The sequence below is a fragment of the Emydura macquarii genome, unplaced genomic scaffold, assembly GCF_026122565.2.
Source record: "Emydura macquarii macquarii isolate MOO-44397 ecotype Brisbane River unplaced genomic scaffold, CSIRO-AGI_Emac_v2 contig_3328, whole genome shotgun sequence".
Lineage (NCBI taxonomy): Eukaryota > Metazoa > Chordata > Testudines > Chelidae > Emydura > Emydura macquarii.
Window position 1 is genome coordinate 5,750,600 of NW_027133465.1, and position 23,245 is coordinate 5,773,844.

The 23,245-nt window shown below is 41.1% G+C and overlaps 1 protein-coding gene across 4 annotated transcripts in view; it reads right to left on the bottom strand.

Annotated features, from left to right (window-relative positions):
- FCHSD2 (FCH and double SH3 domains 2) overlaps nucleotides 1-23,245 on the bottom strand; it is a 252,443-nt gene that overhangs the window by 86,786 nt on the left and 142,412 nt on the right. For 3 of the 4 annotated variants that reach the window (XM_067533183.1, XM_067533185.1, XM_067533184.1), the window contains exons 6-8: nucleotides 19,782-19,915; nucleotides 13,323-13,377; nucleotides 12,010-12,138 (exon numbers count right to left, since the gene is read on the bottom strand). In XM_067533183.1, the coding sequence (XP_067389284.1) occupies nucleotides 12,010-12,138; nucleotides 13,323-13,377; nucleotides 19,782-19,915 (318 nt within the window). Of the gene's footprint in view, nucleotides 1-12,009; nucleotides 12,139-13,322; nucleotides 13,378-19,781; nucleotides 19,916-20,896; nucleotides 20,928-23,245 lie in introns of those variants that run through there. The other variant, XM_067533186.1, reaches the window with a different exon arrangement.

Genomic DNA, 23,245 nt, shown 5'->3' on the forward strand with positions numbered 1-23,245 from the left:
TACTTATTCACCTTTGCCTTTTTTTCCAAAATCACTCCCCTTCACCCCAAAATGATGCCAGCACTTCCACCCATTTGTCAGCTTCTTAGACAAACGTCTCCATGCTTATTCCATGCCTCCTATGAAGGAATGCCCTTCCTGAACTCCTCTGTAGAGTCTTTTCTGCATTTAAATCCCTCCTGAAGACATACTTCGGTCATGAAACCTATGCAAAACTGTAACAAGTTTCAGGAATAACACTGGGAATAGTTTTAATATCCTACTAAAAACAACCTACTCTATTCTTAAATCATTACTACCATGGTATTGCCAATCATCCTGATTTCTTGATGTATGTGTTATACCCCTTTGTTCTACCTGCTGTCTGTCTGTAGATTTCGGAGCTCTTCAAGGCAGGGACAATGTGTCTAACATTTTGGTGTTACTGGAAATAGACAGTAAAAAAAATAATTCTTAAAAATAGTAGATCATTAATTATGCTTCTTTGGGACACACTGTTAGGCAAGGAATGAGCTTGCGCTTAAGACAATGGATTTCAGAGAGATCAGAGTTCAATTCCTGATTCTATCGAAGATTGTGTGTGATAGCAGAATAGTCAAAAACTTTGTGCTTCAGTTCCCCATCTGTAAAACAAAGATAATAATACCTACCATCTTGGGTAAGAGTTGCTTGTGAGAAGGGTCCCTGAAGAGGGACGGGGTTGGGAGGTGGGCGTGAAATAAACTGAAGGGTGTACCCAGCTGCCACTTTATTTAGCACCCATTGGACCAATATTACAGTAGCCCAGGCCAGGAGGAAGGCGGTGCAAAAATAAAAGGGAGAATGGATCCTGAGTAAGAGCTCGTAGGTCGCCCCTGGGCGCACTTTCAAGAGGCCTGTCTGCCTCCAGAGAGGTAACGGCTCGAGCCCAACTGGGGGGTAGTAGCTGGGGGTTGGCCCTGGCATCTTTTTATGACCCCTGTTTTTTGTAGGGTTCGCATCTGGATTGATCCCTGAATCTCTGTGGCTGTTGGGGCTTGAAGTACCTCCTGGCAGATGATGGGGTGCAGAGCATAGAGTGGGTCTGGAGTCCTTTAACCTATGCAGCATTGAGTCTGTTTGGTCTGTGAATAGGGCTGCACCGTCAAATGGGAGGTCTTGAATGGACTGTGAAGATAGATCAGATGATTGGAGCCACAATGTTCGTTTCATTGATACAGCCAACGCCATTGTGTTGGCCGTCTAATAGGCCACGTCAGAGACTGCTTGGAGGGAGGCCCTGGCCACTGACTTCCCCTCTTCCAGTATAACCTCAAATTCCTGTCTGGAGTTCTAAGGCAGGGAATCGGTGAACTTAGTCAAGGAGTGCCAGACATTAAAATCATACCTACCCAACAGGACTTGTTGATTTAATATGCACAGCTGTAGACTTGCTGTTGAAAAAACCTCTCTTCTGACAAGGTCTAACTTTTTCACCTCTTTATTCTTTGTGGAGGAACTCACCTGCCCTTACCTGTCTCTTTTGTTGGCTGCTGTTACCACCACCAACTCCAGGTAGGGGTGGGTGTATAGATATTCAAGATAGATACTTAGTATTTCCTTTCTGCCTGCTTAGATGTAAGGGGCAGAGAGGCTAGGGTCTGCCACAGGGCCTTTTCTAGTTTTACTACCTCTTCGTGGACTGAGAGAGTCACCTTGGATGGAGCAGCTGCTGCCAAGATGTCAAAAAGCTCATCAGCTGGCTCCTTCAATTCCTCTGCCTGTAAGCCCAGGTTCGATCTACTCGTTTGAGCAGCTTTTGGTAAGTCCTGAAGTCATCATGTGGGACAGTGGCAGAGGGTCCCGCCATGGCCTCATCTGGTGAGGAGAAGGATGACACTGGCAAGGATGGAGTGGTAAGCTCTTCCTCCCTGGCTGGGATGGCTCCTTCTGGGGCTACAGCAGAGGCCTTGGCCATTTGGTCTGTCTCAACATCCAAGTCAGGTGCTGGGTGAGTGACCACTGATGATCTTCTCCCCAAAAGCCCCAGAGAATGACTGTCCTTATGATCTCAGGGCAGGGGAAACCCCCAGGGGTTCCAAAACTGCCACAGTAGGGACCCTGTTCCTGCAGCCAAACTCCTACAGGAGGTCCCATGGGGCAGCCCGTGGCCAAGGAGGTAGATGTCTGTCTCCCAGGCAGGATTGCCTCCTCCCCTTCCAAGTCTGAGGAGCTGCTCTCTGGGGACCATGGAGGTGCCGATGTTCCTTGCCCTTCCCCACCGCATTGGCAATGGTGGTGTTCTGGTACTGGAGAGTGGTTAGCCAGGACCCTCCGTGTTGCATGTCCACCGACTGACTCTTATTCTTCGTGTTTCTGTACTGGCTCGGTGATGACCGGTGTCGGGATTCCGGGGATCTTTGCTGAGAATTTGGTGACTGGTGCTGGGATTCAGGGGACCAGTGGCGGTGATCTGGAGACCAGGACACAGGTCCAAAGACCAGTGTCGTGAGCGTGACTGCTCTGGAACTGGCATCGTGGGTCCGGTGACCATTGGTGGGGCTGTCAGTGGCCTGCACGCGGCCAGGAACAATGTTTTGGTGTCAGGGATCACTGCAGGGGCCTCATTGCAGGCTTGCCTCTGGATGGCCCTGCAGTTGGTGGTACCGGTACCATGTCCCGGTACGGGGCCCTCTCTTCCCACAGTATCGGAGGCATGGGAATTGACAGAAGGTCCTTCACCGCCTGGAATGCCTCTGGAGTGGTCAGTACCATAAGGTGCTGGGTAGCTTTGCTGCTCCCAGGAATCAGCCGTGGGTCCGGAGTTGGGCTTAGGACCCAAATAGGCACGGTCAATGCCACCCCAAACCCTTGGCATGGGTCTCACCTGATCATCTGTGCTCTTCCTGTCCCTCCTTGGGACCGGTGAGCAGCCCCGTTCGGTAGGTGTCTTCTTGGATTTCTTCTTTGGCACCTGGGATGGTGATTGGTGCTGGGGGGAAGCTGGCGCCGGCTGGGCGTTCCACATCAAAGCTGATGTACTCAGGGCCGAGTCAGACTGGCTTGGCTCTGAGGCCGGTCTAAGTGCCGACTCCATTTGGAGAGCTCTCAGTCTGATATCTCAATCTTTTTTGGTGTGAGGCCTGAACCGTTTACAGATTCTGCACTTGTCTCGTACATGAGCCTCTGCCAGGCACTTTAGCAGCTCTAGTGAGGGTTGTTGACCAGCACAGGCTTCTTACATGAAGCACACTGCTTGAAGACCAGGGACCAGGACATGCCTCGTCCCTGGGCTACATTCGTCAACTTATAACATTTCTAAGAAAATTAACGCTTTGCAAACTAACTAACAAACTATATACACTAATGTAATTAAGGAAAACCACTGGGTTGTAAAAGCTTGCTGCAGCAAGAGAATGTTCCAGCACCATCACAGGTGGTAAGAAGGAACTGAGAGGGAGGGGGGCCAGGTGGCGCCCTATGTACCAGCGCATACATGTGCAACCCCAGAAGGCACTAGAGCTGGCCCTACAGATACCGCTAAGGGAAAAATCTCTGGCACCAGTGCATGTGGCGCGCACACACACCTAATATGGAATGGACATGAGCAAGCACTCGAAGAAGAACACTTGGATACTATAGTGATAGGCACCACAGAAAGCCCATGAGGAAATTAATAATTCTATTTTATAGCATGATTTGAATAGTGGACAATAAATAAAGCATGGAGCTACACATTGAATAACGAGGATAAAAAAAATACTTAGTACCTTCTCATTAATTGAGCACCTTCTTTCCAGTGATCTGAATGAGGCAGAGGTCATGTGGAAAAAATAGTATGTAATCAGACTATATCATAACGAATATGCACAAGGGGACTGAATTAAGGATGTACAAGCAACATTAATTCTGGCATTTCCTAATTTTTCAGTGTTTGACTTTACAACCTTAATTATGTTTTTTAATGTATTTTTGTGTATGTAATAATAATATTTATAATAAGTAAAGAGTACTACTGGCCATGTCCTAACATACTACATTCTCTTCTACTCCAGTCCTGGTCTTCTCTGGAGCAGACTGTGCCATACTAGAGGTTTTTGACATAACCTACACTGAGAAACTGAAGTGAATGTGGTGTGCAGACTCCATCAGGCAGTTCAAGAAATAATAATGCTAGTTTAAAAAACCACCCCTGTGTCTATAAAAGCTTAAATAAAAGCTGATGGAAGTAGATTGTTAAAGAATCCAAGAATCACAATGTCAATGAGTATCAAGTGTTCTATCTATTGACACTATCTCCTTTTCCCCCAATTTCATCAAAAGCTATTACCATGGTATTTAGTGCATTATGGAGGCTCTGGCTAGAGGACAAAAGTGCATTAGTTAGTAATGATACCTAGTGAGGTTTGTCAGGCTGTGAAAGTACTTTTTTTTGTTCATAAAAGGTGCACAAATATCTTTAAATAGTTGTCAGAAATTTGTGTGACTGCATGAACTCACTTAACCACTCTGTCTCTGTTTCCCTATACCTCACAGGAGTGATGTGAGGCATCGTGTCAATGAAAATCTGTAATTAGCTGTAGCCAACAGCCACAGCAATGTTTATTTCAGACTCTTTCATAGCAATAGGTAGCAGTCAGCTCACCTTTAACAGTAAACAGACTATCCCACTGTTGTTTTTGCTTATTTTTGAATTAGCAAACACTGGATTCATTTCTTAATCGCCAGGGTGTGCAGATTAGCCTGATAATCTTTTCAGCTAGTGGTAAAAAGGCAACTAAGATTTTATACAAAAAGATTCCTTGAAAAAGAAATTAATCTTAAAAGAGAAGTGTAATTTATAAACAATGTATAGACTTATCTTCCACACTTGCATATCTTTCATTTAAACAAATTGAAATCGTGTTCACTTAAAAGCACATGTATATTTCTTTCAAAGCAAAAAATAGATTTGTTCTCTAATAACATAAAGAAACTTCCCAAAAATGAAAAAAATAGGCGTGGGGAAAGGCTTATGAGAACTGGGAGGCCACTGTAATAGCAAGTTTTGATTCTTGTCATGAAGCCTGAACTTTCATTTATGAACTCTTCCAAGCTTTGTCTGTACAACGTGGTGTTCTATCAAATAGCAAGCACTGCACATTCTACACCATCTTCCTCACTCTCCCATAGCGTCTGAAGATTCAACTACTAATCTCTAAACTATACAAATGACTTATCAAGGGTTGTATGATGCAACAGATTCCAATGACAGAAAATGCTGATTCATGGCCAGAGTTCAGTGGTTACTATACATTATGATGCATACTGGGGGTTCGTGAGCAGGAGGATAGCACAATCCTAGCCTTCCTGAATCCGATATAATGAACTAAAAGTAGAACTAGATCAGACTGGAATTAACCTAAGACAACATTTACTTTACTTTCTATTCCCACCTTTAACAGTTTAAAAGACACTAAATGGTTTATGCTTTCAAACCTATAGACAGTTACAGCTAAAGTTGAAGCTTCATGAAATGCTTTCAAGTAGTAATCATATGGAACCTAATTAGAATTGCCTCCAATTTTGAACAGGATCACACCAAAACAGTGTTTACAAAATTTCTAAACAAAATTTCATTTATAATCCAGTTAACAAAGAATACTTGCTAAAACATTTTCTATTCACTTAAATAAGGTCACAGGGTTAATGTTCAAAAGATGTACAGATATCTTCCCTTCACTCAGATGAAATGGAAACCAGTCTGATAAGACACGCTGCATGAATACTCAAAATGCATAACATATGGACACTTTCACCTGAAATTTTAAAAAATTATATTAACCTAAAATCCTTTCTATTCAGCAACTATGAAGACTTGTGCTATAAAGAAAAACAGAAAATATGCCAATATAACTTAAAAATCAGGGTCATGGTAAATTATTTATAACTAACTTTCTATTGTTTGTAGAACTCTTAGAGCTTATAAATTTCGACCTACATTTCTCCTTCTTACTCTTTTCAAACTGTTTTTTTCCTATGTTTTGGATGGACAAACAGTTTCCAGTTGTACAGTATGTAGTCTGTTTTATGCCAAAACATCTTTCTGTTGTGCAACAGTATCATTTATGGTAGGACTGCATCTAAGACTAATATTTGGTATTGTCAGCAGCAGTAAAACCAGTAGAGGGAGCATGATCTGTGTTTTAAAAGGCCTTTTAAGTTTCTCAGGACTCAGGTTCTGAGAGACACACTCAACCTAAATTATGTAGCAGAGCCAGTGGAATGAGGTGGTATTTCCCTACCCTCTCCTTTTCAGTGACACCCCAAATCCATTCTAATCTGTGCAGTTCCCCGTTATTACATATTTTGATGTTACATACAATTTGATTTCCACTGCTCTCATTTTTAAAGATCTGTTCAGCAGAGCTTTTTGTTTGTTTGTTTTAAGCACTATGTACAACGCAATTACTCATTGTCAGAAGCTGCCAATGGGGAAAGCTTGAGGTTTTGAGATCTGGGTATGAAACTAGATTTTTTAGCACCTGAGAAAGGATGAGAGTTGGTATTGGATATAGTTAAGGCTTTTGGTTCTGGCATCTCTTCTTTCCTTCTTTGTCTTTTCCTTTGGTGCAGAACTGATTCTGCATTTGTGGTTGGGGAATTACATTTCTTGTTTATTATCCATTGAAAGCCACTAGTTATGCCATCACCCCATCCCCTTCTCTACCACTACATGCAACAACAAATAGGAACATTAGCCTGATATTTCTGCATAAATGATAAACACTTAATATTGGTATTTAAATTTTTCATCAGATTTTATTGTTAATAACCCAGTGCGATGAATAAGATACTTTAAAGTTTGTTGGCAGACTCAGGTACATATTACTGTCATCAATTGACATTCAGTTCACACTTTTAAGGCAACAAAAAAGGACAGATTTTTTAAAAAATAAATCTTGGATTCTAGAGCATAACATAGCTTTTTTTTAAATTTGCAATTGTGCAGCAATTAAAAAAGAAAATATTCAGTGATTCAGAGTCATTATTATAAATGTTCCTATTCTCTCCTTTCATTTGTTATATCCACTTTTCTCTTGTCTTTAATTTATAAACTCTTCAGGGCAGGGAGTACTGTATGTGTTTCACTATGTTTGAACAATAGCTAGTACAAAAAAGCTTCAATCCTTACCGGTGCTTCTAACACAAAGAAGAAATAATTACACATGGTGCATTGACTACCAATCCTTTGTATATCTTTGTAGCAAGCTTAAGCTAAAAATATCTTGTATATTTTATTAAATGCATCTGTCAAATTGTATATATATCTAGAGAATCTTTGACAGGTACATTACATACATCGAAAGTCTAAATATAAAAAGCACAACCTTCTTAAAAACATGTATTTAAAAACATTTAAAATCACACCTCAAGCTGCCATATTCAGAATGTTATGATTTAATTACCGACATTCTCAGTATACAAAATTATGCATGGTAATTCAAAATAAATATAAATGAATGGAATAGATAGCCAAAATAATTGGCCATTTATTTGACCTCTACCTACTAACATATAAAACTGATTTCATACAAAAAAAACAACAACAAAACAGCAAGCTTTCAAGGAAAGCAAGACAAAGCTTCAGAAACTGCAAGGTCACTGCAATGACAGTTGCACAGAATTCTATACTACCAGACTCTAAAAACTGTAAATCAGCAGCAGTCAGCACTTAGTACAACAGACTGGATGTGTTCCAGCCAAGCAAGTCAGGCATCAAATAAGTGAACTGTGTGACACTCTGGACTTCTAAGTAGCACCCTGGAACCCTCATATTCACCACTGTTACTATTTGATATGTTTTGTACAATGCCTGCTTTGTGAGGTATTATTCGAAAAGTCTTGATCTGCTGAACATTAATAGCCTGTTGGATTGTATGTGCTATCATTGTATGTGAAGTTATGAAGTTTTGCTGTGTGTGTGTGTGTGTGTTACTGATATACATTGTGAAGTTGGGAATACCCACAACCAGCCTTTCAGTCACAACAAAGGAGTAGCCATCACCGCCCAGACAGTGCTGAAGGACCATTAAAGGGAATCCATTCTTCCAATGGCCATCCCAGAGACTTCTCACAGAGAAGGCACATAGGCAATGGAGGCTGCCTGACCAATGGGAACTGCCCAAACCCCATGTCAAAGCTAAAATCTTTCCAGCAAGCTGGAAGAAAGTATAAAAGATGGGAAGTGACGTAATCACTTGGCCTCCCCCTGCCTGCTCCCAACTCAACACCTAGAGGAACATTTGGAGGACAAAGACTCTGAACTGGGGAAGGGTGGTCACAGGCTGCAGGGAATGTAGTCCCAGCCTGTGTATTGAGGAACAGAAACCTGCTTGTACCATCTGTCAGAGTGAGACACGGCTTGATTCAAATCCTGCTTAGTTTGTAGAACTCAGACTGTGAATTTACTTTTATTTCTTAAGTAACCAACTTTGATCTCTATGCCTGCTACTTATACTCACTTAAAATCTTTCTGTATTTAATAAATCTGTTTTATATTTTACCTAAAACTGTATGTTTTTGGTTGAAGCTCTTGAAAAATCTCAGCTGAGTTTACAAAGTGTGTCCACTCCACATTGAGGGAGTTGCAAACTTAATGAATTTACACTGATCAGGCTTCTGACCAGTGCACGACAGTACAGCTCTGGGTGCAAGACTGAGGAGCTCGGGGGAATTGGCGGGAGCCTCCTCACTGATGGTTCATGAGCGGCTGGGAGATCATTCATGTAACACAGTTGGGTGTGTCCCTGCCTGTGGATGTCTGTGTAAGTGCATTGCCTATCAGAGGTTTGTAGATTGACATCAGAACCGCAGTGTGAGAGGCAACCCAAGTTGGTGGGTTTGGTTGGGCTCAAAGGTCCCACAGTCCATGTTGCACCCCAGGGACCCCATCACACACTGTCAACTAGATAAGCAGATGCCTGTCACACCAATAAAAATAACAGTACAAATTCTTATTCTGGAAACAATCAATTGATTACAGCTAAAAACATACAAAAGCCTGTATCACACATCAAAAGAACTGTGGTCTTTGAAGCATTTGCAAATAAGCTACAAGCTCTACATTCTTACATAGGAATAATGTATAATTAAAAAACATTTATAAAGTGTTTCCATTTGGTTAAATGTTGGGAATTTATACCATTTTATAGTAATATAAACAGAAAATATGTAAACATCAGGGTAGGCACATGATGGCTATTAGTCAAATCTATATTGACAAATTCCAAAGCAAACATGTAACCAAATATGAACTATTTTTATATCTGAATACTGCTTTAAAATAACTCAGCTAGAAAAAGAGCATAAGACACTTTGCATTTAAGAATCCCACAACAGCATGAATATAGCCAACAAGTGAGTTTTCCCCACACTTCAAAGCTCTCCTTTAAAAAACAAACAATAGACAGCTCAGTTAAGGGGTCTGGTTTCTTGTGGGATTTTTTTTCTTTTGTTTAAGTCTGAAGATTAAAATTTTCCCAAATAAACAAAGTGTACAAAAATGTCATTTGTCAAATTCATAGTTAAACACAGTCAACTAGTAGCTGAAACATACAGAAAACGACATTGATAATATTTTTGATTACTAATTATTTATGTCATTTTATCCCATCAAGCCAGTTCTCAAATTTGGATGTATGTGGTGTACCTTTTGGAGAGTGCTGAAATTTGTGACATAGCCTACAGGGGTCAGCGACCTGTGGCATGCATGCCAACTTTGAGCAGCACACAGTGCCCTAACCAGAGCTGCGCCACTCTGTGCTTGCTGCTGGAATGGGGGCTGCAGATCGCCCATGCACGTGGACACTGCCACTGGAACAGGGCTCCAGATCCACCCCTACCGCAGACACTGCTGCCAGAATGGAGCTCCAAACCTGCCCCTGCTGCCAACACAGCTGCCACAACAGGGGCTGCAGACCGCCACCAACACTACCGCCAGCACTGGGGGAGGGGTGGGCGGGAAGACTGGGCACGGCCCTTTGTTAAGGTTGCCAACCCCTGGCCTACAGGTTTGTAAACATTTGTGGTTTTTCCTGGATGTCTAATAGACGTATGGGTTTCATCTCCACTAGAGACAACAAATGTCTAATCATTAAATGTTTCTGCAAAAGATAAATACTTGCCAATTTTTTTTTTATTACAATCATATCCAAGAGGCATCCTTTTTAAAGCAAACTATGAACATTACATCTTCTAGCAATGGAAATTGGAAACTTAGCTAGGAAAGGAAAAAAAATTATAGGTTCATATATTGTGAGGCCAAAAGAGACCTTGTGATAATCTAGTCTGACCTCCTGTATAACATAGGCCATAGAACTTTCCCAAAATAATTGCTAGAATATATCTTTTAAAAAAATCCAATCTTGATTTAGAATTATGAGTGATGGAGCATACACCATGAGTCTGGGTAAACTGAACCAATGGTTAATTACCTCATTGTTAAAAAATTGCCTCTTATTTCCAGTCTGAATTTGTCTAGCTTCAACTTCCAGCCATTGGATAGTGTTATACCTTTCTCTGCTAGATTGAAGAGCCCATAATTAAATATTTGTTCCCCTGTAGATACTTACAGACTATAAACAATTCATCCTTTAACGTTCTCTTTGTTAAGATAAATAGATTGAGCTCTTGGAGTCTCTCACACTAAGGCATACTTTTTAATCATTCTTGGGGCTCTTCTCTGAATCCTTTCCAATTTATCAACAGCCTTCTCGAATTTGTGGATACCCAATATATTTGTGGACATAGTATTCCAGCATCAGTTGCATCAGTGTTTAATAGAGAGTCCCCCGTTTATGCATCACAAGATTGCATTACCTCGCCTGGCCACAGCATCACACTGGCAGCTAGTATTTAGTTGATAATCCACCATCACCCCAAAACCTTTTTCAGTCATTGCTTCCTAGGATAGAAGCCTCCATTCTGTAAGTATGGCTTATGTTCTTTGTTCCTAGATGTATACAACCTATTTATATTTAGCAGTATTAAAACACATATTGTTTGCTTATTCCATTTACCAAGAGATCCAGGTTGCCCTGAATCAGTAACCTCTCATCTTCATTATTTATCTCACCCCCAATTTCTGTGTCATCTGCAAACTTTTTCAGTGATGATTTTATGTTTTCTTCCAGGTCAGTAATAAATATGTTAAACAGTACAGAGCCAAGTACCAATCCCTGAGGAAACACACCCACTTGATAATGATTTAATTTTGAGACCAGCCAATTTTTAATCCATTTAATGTATGCCTTGTTAACTTTATATCCTTCTAGACTATTAAACAAAATATCATGTCAAGTACCAAGTCAAATGCCTTACAGAAGTCTAAGTATTTATTTCAACACTATTAACTTTATCAACCAAACTTGTAATTTTATCAAAAAAGGTATCAAGTTAGTTTGACAGGATCTATTTTCCATAAACCCATGTTGATTGGCATTAATTATATTACCCTCCTTTAATTCTTTATTAATCGAATCCTGTATCAGCCGCTTCATTATATTACCAAGGATTGATATCAGACTGATAGGCCTATAATTATTCAAGGTTATTCTGTTTACCCTTTTAAAATATTGGCAAAACACTAGCTTTCTTCCAGTCTTCTAGAATTTATGTAATGCTCCAAGACTTTTTGAAAATCAACATTAATGTTCAGCAAGCTCCTCAGACAGCTTTTAAAACTCTTGGATGCAAGTTATCCAGGCCTGCTGATTTAAAAATGTTTAACTCTAGTAGCTTCTGTTTAACAACCTCCAGAGATACTACTGAAATGGAAAGAGTGTTGTCAAATCATATAACTACATCATCAGTTTTTCCCCAAAATTCTCTTATTCCAGCGTTGATAATGATCAGGAACTTGGAAGAGGGTTAATATTGAGATTGACTCTGGTATATTGAGATAAAAATATATGGCTTTCAAAATGTGTATTTCATTAAAACAATATTTCTATCTCATGAATTCTCATCCCCACCCTAATAAGGAAAATCAAACTATATTAGCTCCCTTACCTTCATAATGTTCACTAAATCTGTTTGATAGTAGCGATCCTGGTGTGCGTTAGCAGCTGCTAAAGTGAGAAGGTAGTCATTCCTTGCATGGGTAGCCTTCGAATTACACTCAGACCGTCGTGCTTTTAACTGTATTTAAAAAAAGGAAATTAAAATGTAAGACAACTGATTTTGTACTTTTATACTATGAGCAATGCATTAAGAGATATATATGGTTTTAGATAGGTTGTTATATTTGTTGATACTGCTTTGAAGAGTATTTATATTACTTGTACATATACTTTACACATTTAGCAACAATTGTCATTAGGCAAAAATTCCAGCACAAATTTGTGAATGGCTGAACAGATTCATCATGGAGCTGTACAAACAAATCAGATGTAGACTCCTTGTTCTATTGTATAAGTGAGATAGAGGTAGAGGGAAATGTTTATGATAATGGGATAGTACTGTTTAGTGTGGCATAAGTGGACTTCATCTTGTTAGTTTCTTGCAGTGAGCTCTTTCCTGAAAACTTGTACTATAGAACCTAAAAATATCTTGATAAATTCTCTTTGTGTGAGTGAGGAATGTATATGCAGGGCATAAAAAGACAACAACCTAAACTGCTCTAACAACAGAAAGGGGAGTGAAGACACCAACTGCCATTCTAACCCTGAAGGCCGAAGAATACCTATCAATGACCCTAAAGTGCAAATTACCAACCCTAAAGTACAGAAGGATCCACCCTGGGAACAAAGAAAGTATAGAAATAAGAGAATAGTCATGCTTTCATTTAGCTGGTGATTAACAATTACACTGAACACAGAGGCAACATGACACAGCAAGGCCCATAGACTTACATGAGAGCCAGCAAGTATAAAAGATGGGTAAAAACACAGAAACTTTGGGGTCTCATTCTGCAACTGTCATCTGGGAGCCTCGGATTCACGTCTGACAGAGGCCTGGCTCCCTCCTCGTTCCCAGCCTAGCTGGCCACTAGGCTGGCTCGAGCAACGCATAAAAGGACTGGTAACTATATCACACCAGCTTGCAGAACTTTACGAATGTGTGTGTGAATGTGACTGCTTTTTAATATTCTTACATGTACAATAAATGTGGCATATTGCCTTATCCCCCTGAATAAGATCCTGCTAGTCTTTTCTAAGCATAACAGTTGTACCTCACTCTGGGGAAACATTCTGCACCAACTAATGCCTGATAAAGCGTGAGGCCTCTCTACATTCAAGACAACATTAGTTATGTGTCTCCATGAAAGTGACATAATGCTTTACTATAGTTTTACTGTGTAGATCAATTATTCTTAAACTCACCTTCACACTTGCCTTCTGTAAGCTTATCCTTGACTGAAAAAGACTAAGCTTGGACCTGTAATAAAAATCAGTAGAATAGATTAATATCAGAAGTTGTCTGTGGGACAGATAGGGACACAAATAAGGTCATCTGATTTGGGGGAGGTTTTCTTTTCAAAAGTAAGGTTAAATACATGCAGGAAAATAATGCAACAGCATTCTTTTAGGCTAAAATTTTTATTTTTATATTTAGGAATAAAACTTGGGGGTTCTAGGAAGTGATTACACATGTTGAGCAAGCTCATTTGGATAAAAAACGGTTACTCACCTTTCGTAACGGTTGTTCTTCGAGATGTGTTGCTCATGTCCATTCCAAGCAGCTGTGTGCGCACCATGTGCATGATCATCGGAAGGTTTTTCCCCAGCGGTACCTGTCAGGTCACTGGAGGCGCCCCTTGAATGGCACCCTCATGACTCTGTATATAGGGCCCTGCTGTCCTGCCGGCCCTTCAGTTCCTTCTTGCCATTCAGCTCCGGGGAACGCAGGTGGGTCTTGGAATGGACATGCGCAACACATCTCAAAGAGTTCCAGAGGGGTAGCCATGTTAGTCTGTATACAGCAAAAACAACGAGAGTCCTGTAGCACTTTAAAGACTAACAAATTTAATTTCTGCAGGCATAAGCTTTCGTGGGCTGTAACCCACTTCGTCAGATGTAAGAAATAGAAATAAGATAGGAGGTGTGTATATCTGAAATATATACACATATCCAAGGGTAAGGAACAAAAATGGGGAAGGTAGATGTAAGCAAATTCCATTGAGTTAGAGTAGTTGAGGCCTATTCACAACCGTTGATTAGGAAGCGAGACATCTCGAAGAACATTTACAAAAGGTGAGTAACCGTATTTTCTTCGAGTGCTTGCTCATGTCAGTTCCGAGCAGGTGACTCTCCAGCTGACCCTAGGAGGCAGGGTCAGAGCTCATGAAATGGCTGACTGCAGCACAGCCCTGCCGAAACCTGCGTCATCCCTAGCCTGCTGGGTGATGGCATAATGTGAAGTGAACGTATGGATGGAGGACCATGTTGCAGCCCTACAAATCTCCTGCATGGGTATTTGCATCAAGAACGCTGCCAAAGTGATTGGAGCTCAAGTCCCTTGCCTCCACAAAGGTGTCCGGCATCGAGGGGAGGTCCAGCCCCTCCAATTTGTCATCCCTCGCCAAAGAATTCTTGCATGCCGGACTCGTGGGCTCCTGCAGGGGCGGTGTAGACTGCTCTGGGAACTCCTTGTTCTGGTGTGACTGGGGGCGCGGGATGGAAGTGTCCTTTCCCGCTGTGCACACCATAGGGGAGGGCCCCGACCTGTCCTTTGCTTCTTGCATGGCACCGGTGAATGAAACCGGTGCTGTGCTGCTTTGTGCGCTGGCGAGTGGTGCTGGGATTCTCTCAGGGCTGAGCCCTTCTTCTGCACTGGGTTTCGAATCAACGCTGGGATACTGCGCACCGAAGTGCTAGATGCCAGGTCCAGGGTCTATGGATGTAGAGCCACCTCCATCAGGATCTGTTTCAGCCTAGCACTCCTTTCTTTTCTGCTCCTGGGGCAAAACCCTTTACAGATCTTGCACCAGTTGATTTGGTGCGACTCCCCTAAGCACCTCAAACAGGAGTCGTGCAGGTTGCCTTTGGGCATAGGTTTTTGGCAAGAACCACAGGGCTTAAAACCTTGGGCCCCCGGCATACCCCAGTACCCCGGGAAGGGGAATACCACGAATAGGGATGAGCTCACCTAACTAATTCTAAACTACAACTCTAAACACAGATAATTCTAACTTGATTTAAAATTAACAGGAACTGCTAAACAAGAAGAAAGCTTGCAAATGCAAGGGGGGGAAATTCCAACAACCGTCACTGGTGATATGAAGGAACTGAAGGGGCAGTGGGTCGGCAGGGCCCTCTATACGCCATGGTGCCCCTCATTGCACCACTCCAGGGAGCGCCTGCACCGACCCGACAGGTACCGCTGGGGAAAAACCTTCCGATGATCATGCACGTAGTGCACGCACACCTGCTTGGAATTGACGTGAGTAAGCACTCGAAGAAGAATCAATTATCTTCACTACATATTCTGAAATGTTTTGCTCGGTCTTGCACTAATTTTCAAACAATGACTAAATACAACATGCAATGAAGCTCTGCTGGCAACAGGAATTTACCAAGTTCTTTCATTCTTTGTTGCTTAATGGCTATTTGAAAGTCTTCTATTTGATAGTCAGAGTTGCAAACTTGAACTGCTTGTCTTCTAATGGGTTAGCAATGCAAAATCACCAGCAATAAACTCAGGATGGTTGAGTGTGGTCTGACCACAAATAAATTTTTAAAAGCAGGTTTAAGCCTAATTCTGAAACTTTGATCAGAGCATAGGAATCTGTCTGTGTGTTTTTTCCAGGTTAATCGTTTTAAAAAGCCAGAGCCCATTCAAACAACTTAAGAACATCAGGCTTATCACAGGGAGGTATGAGAGAAAACTTAACTAAAATCCTGAACACTTGAATTTTGAAACAATATTCTGTTTATATACCATAAGGAGGAAAAAAATTGTGAAACAGACACCATGAGCAATTGCTTTAACTCAGATGATATCTAAGTTTCCTAAAAACATATTAACCTTAAGAGACCAAAACAACCAATGTTCTCAGAAACAAAACATTATACAATAATTGTAAATTAGATGGCATTTGCAATAAAGTAAAATAGCAACAGCCATAAAACTGTTGTACACAAAGAGAATGTTACAAATTCTATTTTGGTAGGAGCATCCTTTCATGGACAAAATTATTCCTGGTTAAAATAATTGTGTTCAATTTTTAAAAAACTTTCTAAAATTTCATCTATAAAACTGATGAAAACACCAACTTTAGCTATATTTGATTATGATAATATGATATAACTATGCCATTCCTCCTGAGAAATATACTCACTACCCGCATTTAACTTCAGGACAATTTTCTCACTAAGGCTAGGTTTACATTAGAAACTTTTGCTGGAATAATAATGTTGGCTAGGATTTTTTTAATTACAGTAAAATATCGGCAAAAGCCCTAGTGTATATACGAGGATGTGCCAGCACAAAAGTGCTTTTGCTAGCATATCTTACTTTGCTTAGGTTAATAACAGGACAAGCTATCCTGGTAAAAGCACTTTTGCCAATATAATCTATGTCTATAATTGGAGGGTTTGCCGATAAAGCTATATTAGTTTAGACCTGGTCTAAACCTATTCTAAAGAAACTGGCAACTACACTGATATTTTACAACAGAAAGCCAATATGCAAATATTGACTGTTTGGGGTGACAGGTGGAGGACAGGAGAGTAATAAAAGGGATTCCACAATGACTGGTAGTTTCTATACTGTTTTTAATAAGAGCTCTGTCCCCAAGACACAACAGCTGTTCTATTTTAAATAACAAATAAGGAAACACTGGGTTTTGAGCTGCCAAACGAGGCCAAGTACCTGCCCCTTCCCCAAGTAAACCCAGGGGAGTGGGGGCAGCAGAAGGAAACCTCTACAAAGAGCATTGGGCACCCTAATGAAGGAGCAGGTAATTGGCCTCCTTGGAGATCTGATGGAGACCTGACCTGGCATATGAATGCCCTCTGCTTCCACAGCAACTTCAGGACTCCTGGAGCTCCTTCCAGCTCTGTGGCAGCTCGGCTCTAGCCTGACCTCCTCCACCCACCAAGGGGAACTCCACATCATAGACAGGTGTCTGTGAAAAAATTAAGATAGCCTCAGGCTTCATTAACTTTGGTTAAAGCCCTGTTGGGTTGGTGGGAGGATGACAACCATTTATCCAATCTCTTCCCACAAACATAACAATCCTTGGATTCACACGTGGTTCTCTAATGATGCCCTTTTACTGCCCACAGTTTGAAAGTGATTAATAGTTGGTATTGTTACTCTTTATTTATTTCTTTTTAATTAAAGTGCTGCAAAAAGTATCCACAGGAACATTAGTTAGCCCATCTCTGAACTGACAGATGACTCACACTGTTCCAAGGTGTCTTTTTTTTGGGTAAGATTTACGAATGGAGAAGAATACAATCTCTTACTTGTGGCAAATAAAATATTTTACAATTTTTCCTGCTTTTTCTAAGATTTACACTTTTCTCTTAGGTGACTAATTGTGTAAAACTGTTTAGAACATTCATCTAAACTTAGCTTTACAAAACCCATATACCATCTATATTTTGGATAATTTTCAAATTCCAATTAGAAAACAAAAGATGCACCTGAAAAAGGGGAAAATTATGTCAGTGAACTCTAGTATATAGTTTCTCAACCTGTGGTACGCGTACCCCTGAGGATACGCGAGACACAGGCAGGGGGTACGTGGTGAAAAATCCAGTGAAGGGAGGTGAGTGGCAGCCACTGACTTCTGGGGAAGCCAGGTTGCAGCCACCTGCTTCCCGCCCAGTCCCAGCTCCCAGCTGGGAGGTAGATGCAGCCGCCCCAATCCTGTGAAGCTGAGCGGCAGCTGCCAGCTTTTTGGGCTGCCAGGGGGCAGCCGGAGGCTTGGGCAGCAGCCACGGGCTTTTTGGGAAGCTGGGCAGCAGCCACCCAGCCTGTTCCCAGCTCCCAGGTGGGAGCCCAGTGGCAGCCTCCTGCGCCTTGCGAGCTGGGCTCGCAGCTGGGTGGCTGCCACATGCACCCCGGCTCTGAGCCGAGAGACAGCTTCCCATGCCCCTGTTTGAAGACAGGCAGCAGCTGCCTGCCTACATCCCTGAGTCCCAGCCTGTGTGGAAGCCTCCTCTGCCCCAGCTCGGAGCAGGTGGCAGTCACCCACCTCCTGGGCTGGCAGCCTGACAGCAGCTGCCTGCAACTTGCCCAGTTGGCAGCTCCCCTCTCCAGCTCAAAGCCCAGTGCCCAGAAAGTCAGGTGGAGAGCCCAGCGGCTTGCCTAGTCCTGGAGCCGGGCTCTACCAGCAGGCTTACTGGTCAATTTCACGGCTCTAGTGGAACAGTGAAATTGACAACTATGACAGCCCCAGATTTTACCAGTATAAAAATGTTAAGAGGAGCCCACACAGTGTGATTTGCCCAAGGTCCTCACTCCCCTAGGGACGGCCATGGGGAGCGCTGCTATCCACTCTGGTGGGCCGCTAGTGCCTGCTCATACCTCACAAGTTCCTGCCTGTGTGAGGAGAACACCACCTGACCCCGCCATCAGGCCACAGTGAGTGGCTGGCGTTGACCTTTGCTCCTCTATGGAGGAAGGGCAGGAGGAAGGAGGGGAGAAACAGCAGGGGGTTGTGAGATCTGCCACAGCCACACAGCACTGCAGAACTCAGAACTCTCCTGCTTTACGAGAAATACAGTTGTCCAGAGGTAAAGGGGGAAAAGATTGTATTTCTCAGAGTGCAAAATTGAGTGTTGGGGTACTTATTACAATTTTCAGAAGTTAAGAGGTACTTACTACTTAAAAGGTTGAGAAACACTGCTCTAGTAGAAAAAGGATATCTAGAATGTGATAGTGTTTCTGTTATACTCACAGCCTTCATAAAATGCTCTATTAAGAAACTGAAGGAGAATAGCACTGTATATACAAAGCCAACCATTTATACAAATCTACTGGAAACTGGATTTTATCTGCCTGCAGGAGCAAGCCTTTTGCATACCATCCAATAGTCAGTTATTTTAATCTTTACAATACCAGTGTGAGACTGGGCCAAATTCCCTAGCTTAACGTTTGACCTTTTGAGGCAGTGGTGGACAGTGTATATGATATTTCCACCCCCTCCAGCCAGTTGCATGTCACTACCTCCAAAACCTTCCAGTTCCTCAATTGTCTGGAAAGAGCTGCCTGAAGAATAATTTTTTTCTAAATAACTTGTTCTTAAAAATGGAAAAGAATAAAACCCCTTAAAATACACACCACCTTGAGAAAATACCTCAAACTTTAAGGAAAGGTGAGCGGGCATCTTTTTACAATATCTTGTAAAAAACCAGTAACAGCTCATTCCTCTCTCTTTAAAGATGCCATGTACACAACTTTCCCATTCTTGGAGAACAAGTTTGAGGGAAGTTTCAAAATAAAAAACAGTGATAAAATTGCAACAGGCAGTGAAAAAAAATACAGGCCAAAGCCCAAAATGGAAACATGTAAGTTGTGTGTTTGTCTTTGTGATAGTAAGGGTAAGATTACCTCCACAGGTCAAGAAGAGGTATTAAAAAGCTACAGCCCCAAAAAAGCAAAACATCATAAAAGCAAAATTAACAATTCCCACACAATACTCAACCATGAAGCACGATGCATACTTGACATGATCAACAGGATGCATGAAAGCAAAGTAAGGCAAACCTCAGCACAAGCTTATTCAGAGTTAGTATCCTGCTTACAACAAAACGGAGTGCAATGATTAATACAAATATGATGATTATACACGTATAATTATTTATAGAGTAGCTATTATAAGAACATACTTGGCCTCAATATCGGCTTTTTCCCGCACTGCCTGAGCCATCTGTTCAGTCTCAAAGTACTTCTTCTTACTCTTCGCTAAATCTTTTACTGTCTCTTGTAATTCAACCTGGATCTTTGTCAACTGGTCTACACACTGCAAAACAGAATACAACAAACAAACATTAACGTTTTGTTATCCAACATGTATCGAATTAACATCATTGTACTATTATTGTTCAATAAATCTCACACAGATCCACATGAACTGTAAGTCCCTTTAGGTTAGCTATAGATTTAGTCTGTCTTTTAAAATGAATCAAAACAAAGAACCAACTTCTTTTTATCTCAACTGCTCTTTTAAAAAATCAGCAACTGTTTAACTTGCAACGTTTAAATATGCAGTGTTGTTGTAGCCGTGTGGGTCCGAGGATATTAGAGGGACAAGGTGGGTGAGGTAATATCTTTTATTGGACCAACTTTTGTTGGTTGGAGTGACAAGCTTACACTGAGCTCAAAAGCTTATCACCAAAAACCTGAAGAAGAGCTCCGTGTAAGCTCAAAAGCTTGTCACTCTCACCAACAGAAGCTAGTCCAATAAAAGACACGACATACCTCTCCCACTTTGTCTCTCTAATGTTTAAAATGTTATACTTTCAAGATCTGAAAACTGTTAATGGGGAAATAAGTTGCAATAACCCAGATGCAGTATGGAAATGCCAAAGGCACTTCAGCCAGATGAGATATTGAAAATGACTTATAGATAAGTGACTTTAAGCAAGTAAGGATAACTATACTTGTACTTCTGCAGGTTAAAGGATCATAGAAAGGACCCTATCATTTCTAACATTGAGGATAAGCATAAAAAGGTAGCACTAAGAATTGTAAGTTAATGCAACCGTTCTATTCCATCTTAATTTTTAAAAGGTCCCAAAGGCATTTTATACTCTTACTATACATTCTTGCTCCCAATTCAACCAATGTTTATTAAAATCATACATTACAATATCAAAAATATTTTTACAACAAAAGCCATTACAGAATGTGATGGGTGCAAGTATCAGTCTACTGGACAGAACACACAGTGAAACAACTTGCTTTCAAAAAGTTAGCAAAAAAAATCGTACTAGTAGAATACCTGCAAAATTTGAGAATCTCTTTCCTTTTCCCCCAAAACTGAAAGCAGAGAAAAAAATACTCTCTTTGAATCCAAGAAAGAAATACAACTGATTAACTCTGAATTGTTAAATACTATTCTAAATGGGTTTTTTTTCTGTTCCAAGCTGCATGTTAAGACTTTCCAATGAAAAGGGTTACATAGAAATTAGTGTCGAGCACTAAGGCAACTTTCTCTATAGTTAAGACTTTAAAAAATTCACAGCTTTTAACGGAGAGGTGAAATAAAAATTTCATCTGTTTGCATGGATAGAATATAAGAATATAATCAGCACTGATAATGTACATTTTAATCTGCCAGAAAACAGTGAGTGGAGAAGGAACAAGAAAAGCACTGAAATTGTTCAACGGAAAAACACACACAAACTCATCCCAGAAGTAACTCAGAAAGCATTACTGCCCAGATGAGGTCTGACCAATGCCTTGTATAATGGTAGTAACACCTCCCTATCTCTACTGGAAATACCTTGCCTGATGCATTCAAAGACAGCATTAGCTTTTTTCACAGCCACATCACACTGGCATCTCATAGTCATCCTGTGAACAACCAATATGCCCAGGTCCTTGTCTTCCTCTGTCACTTCCAACTGATGTGTACCCAGCTTGTAACAAAAGTTCTTGTTATTAGTCCCTAAGTGCCTGACTTTGTACTTTCCACTATTAAATTTCATCCTATTTCTATTACTCCAGTTTACAAGGTCATCCAGATCTCGTTGTATTATAACCCGGTCTTTCTCTGTATTAGCAATACCTCCCAACTTTGTATCATCCGCAAACTTTATTAGCGCACACCCACTTTTTGTGCCAAGGTCAGTAACAAAAAGATTAGATAAGATCGGTCCCAGACCAATCCCTGAGGAACTCCACTAGTAACCTCCCTCCAGCCTGACAGTTCACCTTTCAGTATGACCTGTTGTAGTCTCCCCCTTTAACCAGTTCCTTATCCACCTTTCAATTTTCATATTAATCCCCATCTCTTCCAATTGAACTAGTAATTCCCCATGTGAAACCGTATCAAATGCCTTACTGAAATCTAGGTAAATTAGATCCACTGCATTCACTTTGTCTAAAAAATCTGTTATTTTCTCAAAAAAAGAGATCAGGTTGGTCTGGCACGATCTACCTTTTGTAAAGCCATGTTGTATTTTATCCCAATTACCGTTAACCGCGACGTCCTTAACTACTTTCTCTTTCAAAAATTTTTACATGACCTTGCATACTACTGAGGTCAAACTAACAGGCCTGTAATTACCTGGATCACCTTTTTTCCCTTTCTTAAAAACAAGAACTATGTTAGTAATTCTCCAGTCATAGGGTACAGCCCCTGAATTTACAGATTCATTAAAAATCCTTGCTAATGGGCTTGCAATTTCATGTGTTAGTTCCTTTAATATTCTTGGATGCAGATCCACACTATTCACCAATACCAAATCTAACATGGCATCCCCTCTTGTTGGTTCAGCAACTATTTGATGAAGGAATCTGTCAGCTGTCACATCCAGGAAAATCCGAGCCCTATTACTATTACTAGCACTAATCTTCCAGTCTATATCTGGGAAATTGAAATCTCCCATAATCACACAGTTCCCAGTAGTATTTACTTCATTAAAACATTAAGGAGGTCTCTATCCATATCCAGATTGGATCCCGATGGTCTGTAGCACACCCCAAGCACTATCCCAGGGGAAGCTTTAGCAGTTTTCTTCCTCAATGTGATTTTCACCCAGACAGATTCTGTCTTATCCATTGCATCACTTCTAATTTCTTTACAGACTACTTCATCTTTGATATACAATCCTACTCCACCACCTTTGTCTTTATTTCTCTTCTTTTCTAAACAGCACATACCCATCAATACCTGTACTCCGGTCATGACTACTATTCCACAATGTTTCTGTTATCCCTGTAATATTTGGTTTCACTTTCTGCACCAGTAGTTCTAGTTCCTCCATTTTGTTACCCAGGCTCCTTACATTGGTGTACAAACATCTTACTATTTGCTGTTTGGCTTTGCTCACATTCCTGACACAATTTGCCACATTCATTCTTCTGCCAGTATCACCTATTAGGTTGGTATCTACACCACCCTTCCTCTTCATGGCCATTCTCCTACCCACTAATATATGCTTTCCTACTTCATTTTCCTCCTCTCAATGTTAAAATCAGGCGTGGAGATCACCCGGGCAGCTCCCCCAAATTCCTAGTTTAAAGCTCTCAATCTCCATCCTAGAAGTCTATTTCCCTCCCTATTCAGGTGAAGTGCATCCCAAGAGCACAGTCCTCTGTCCATGAATGCCTCCCAGTGGTCATA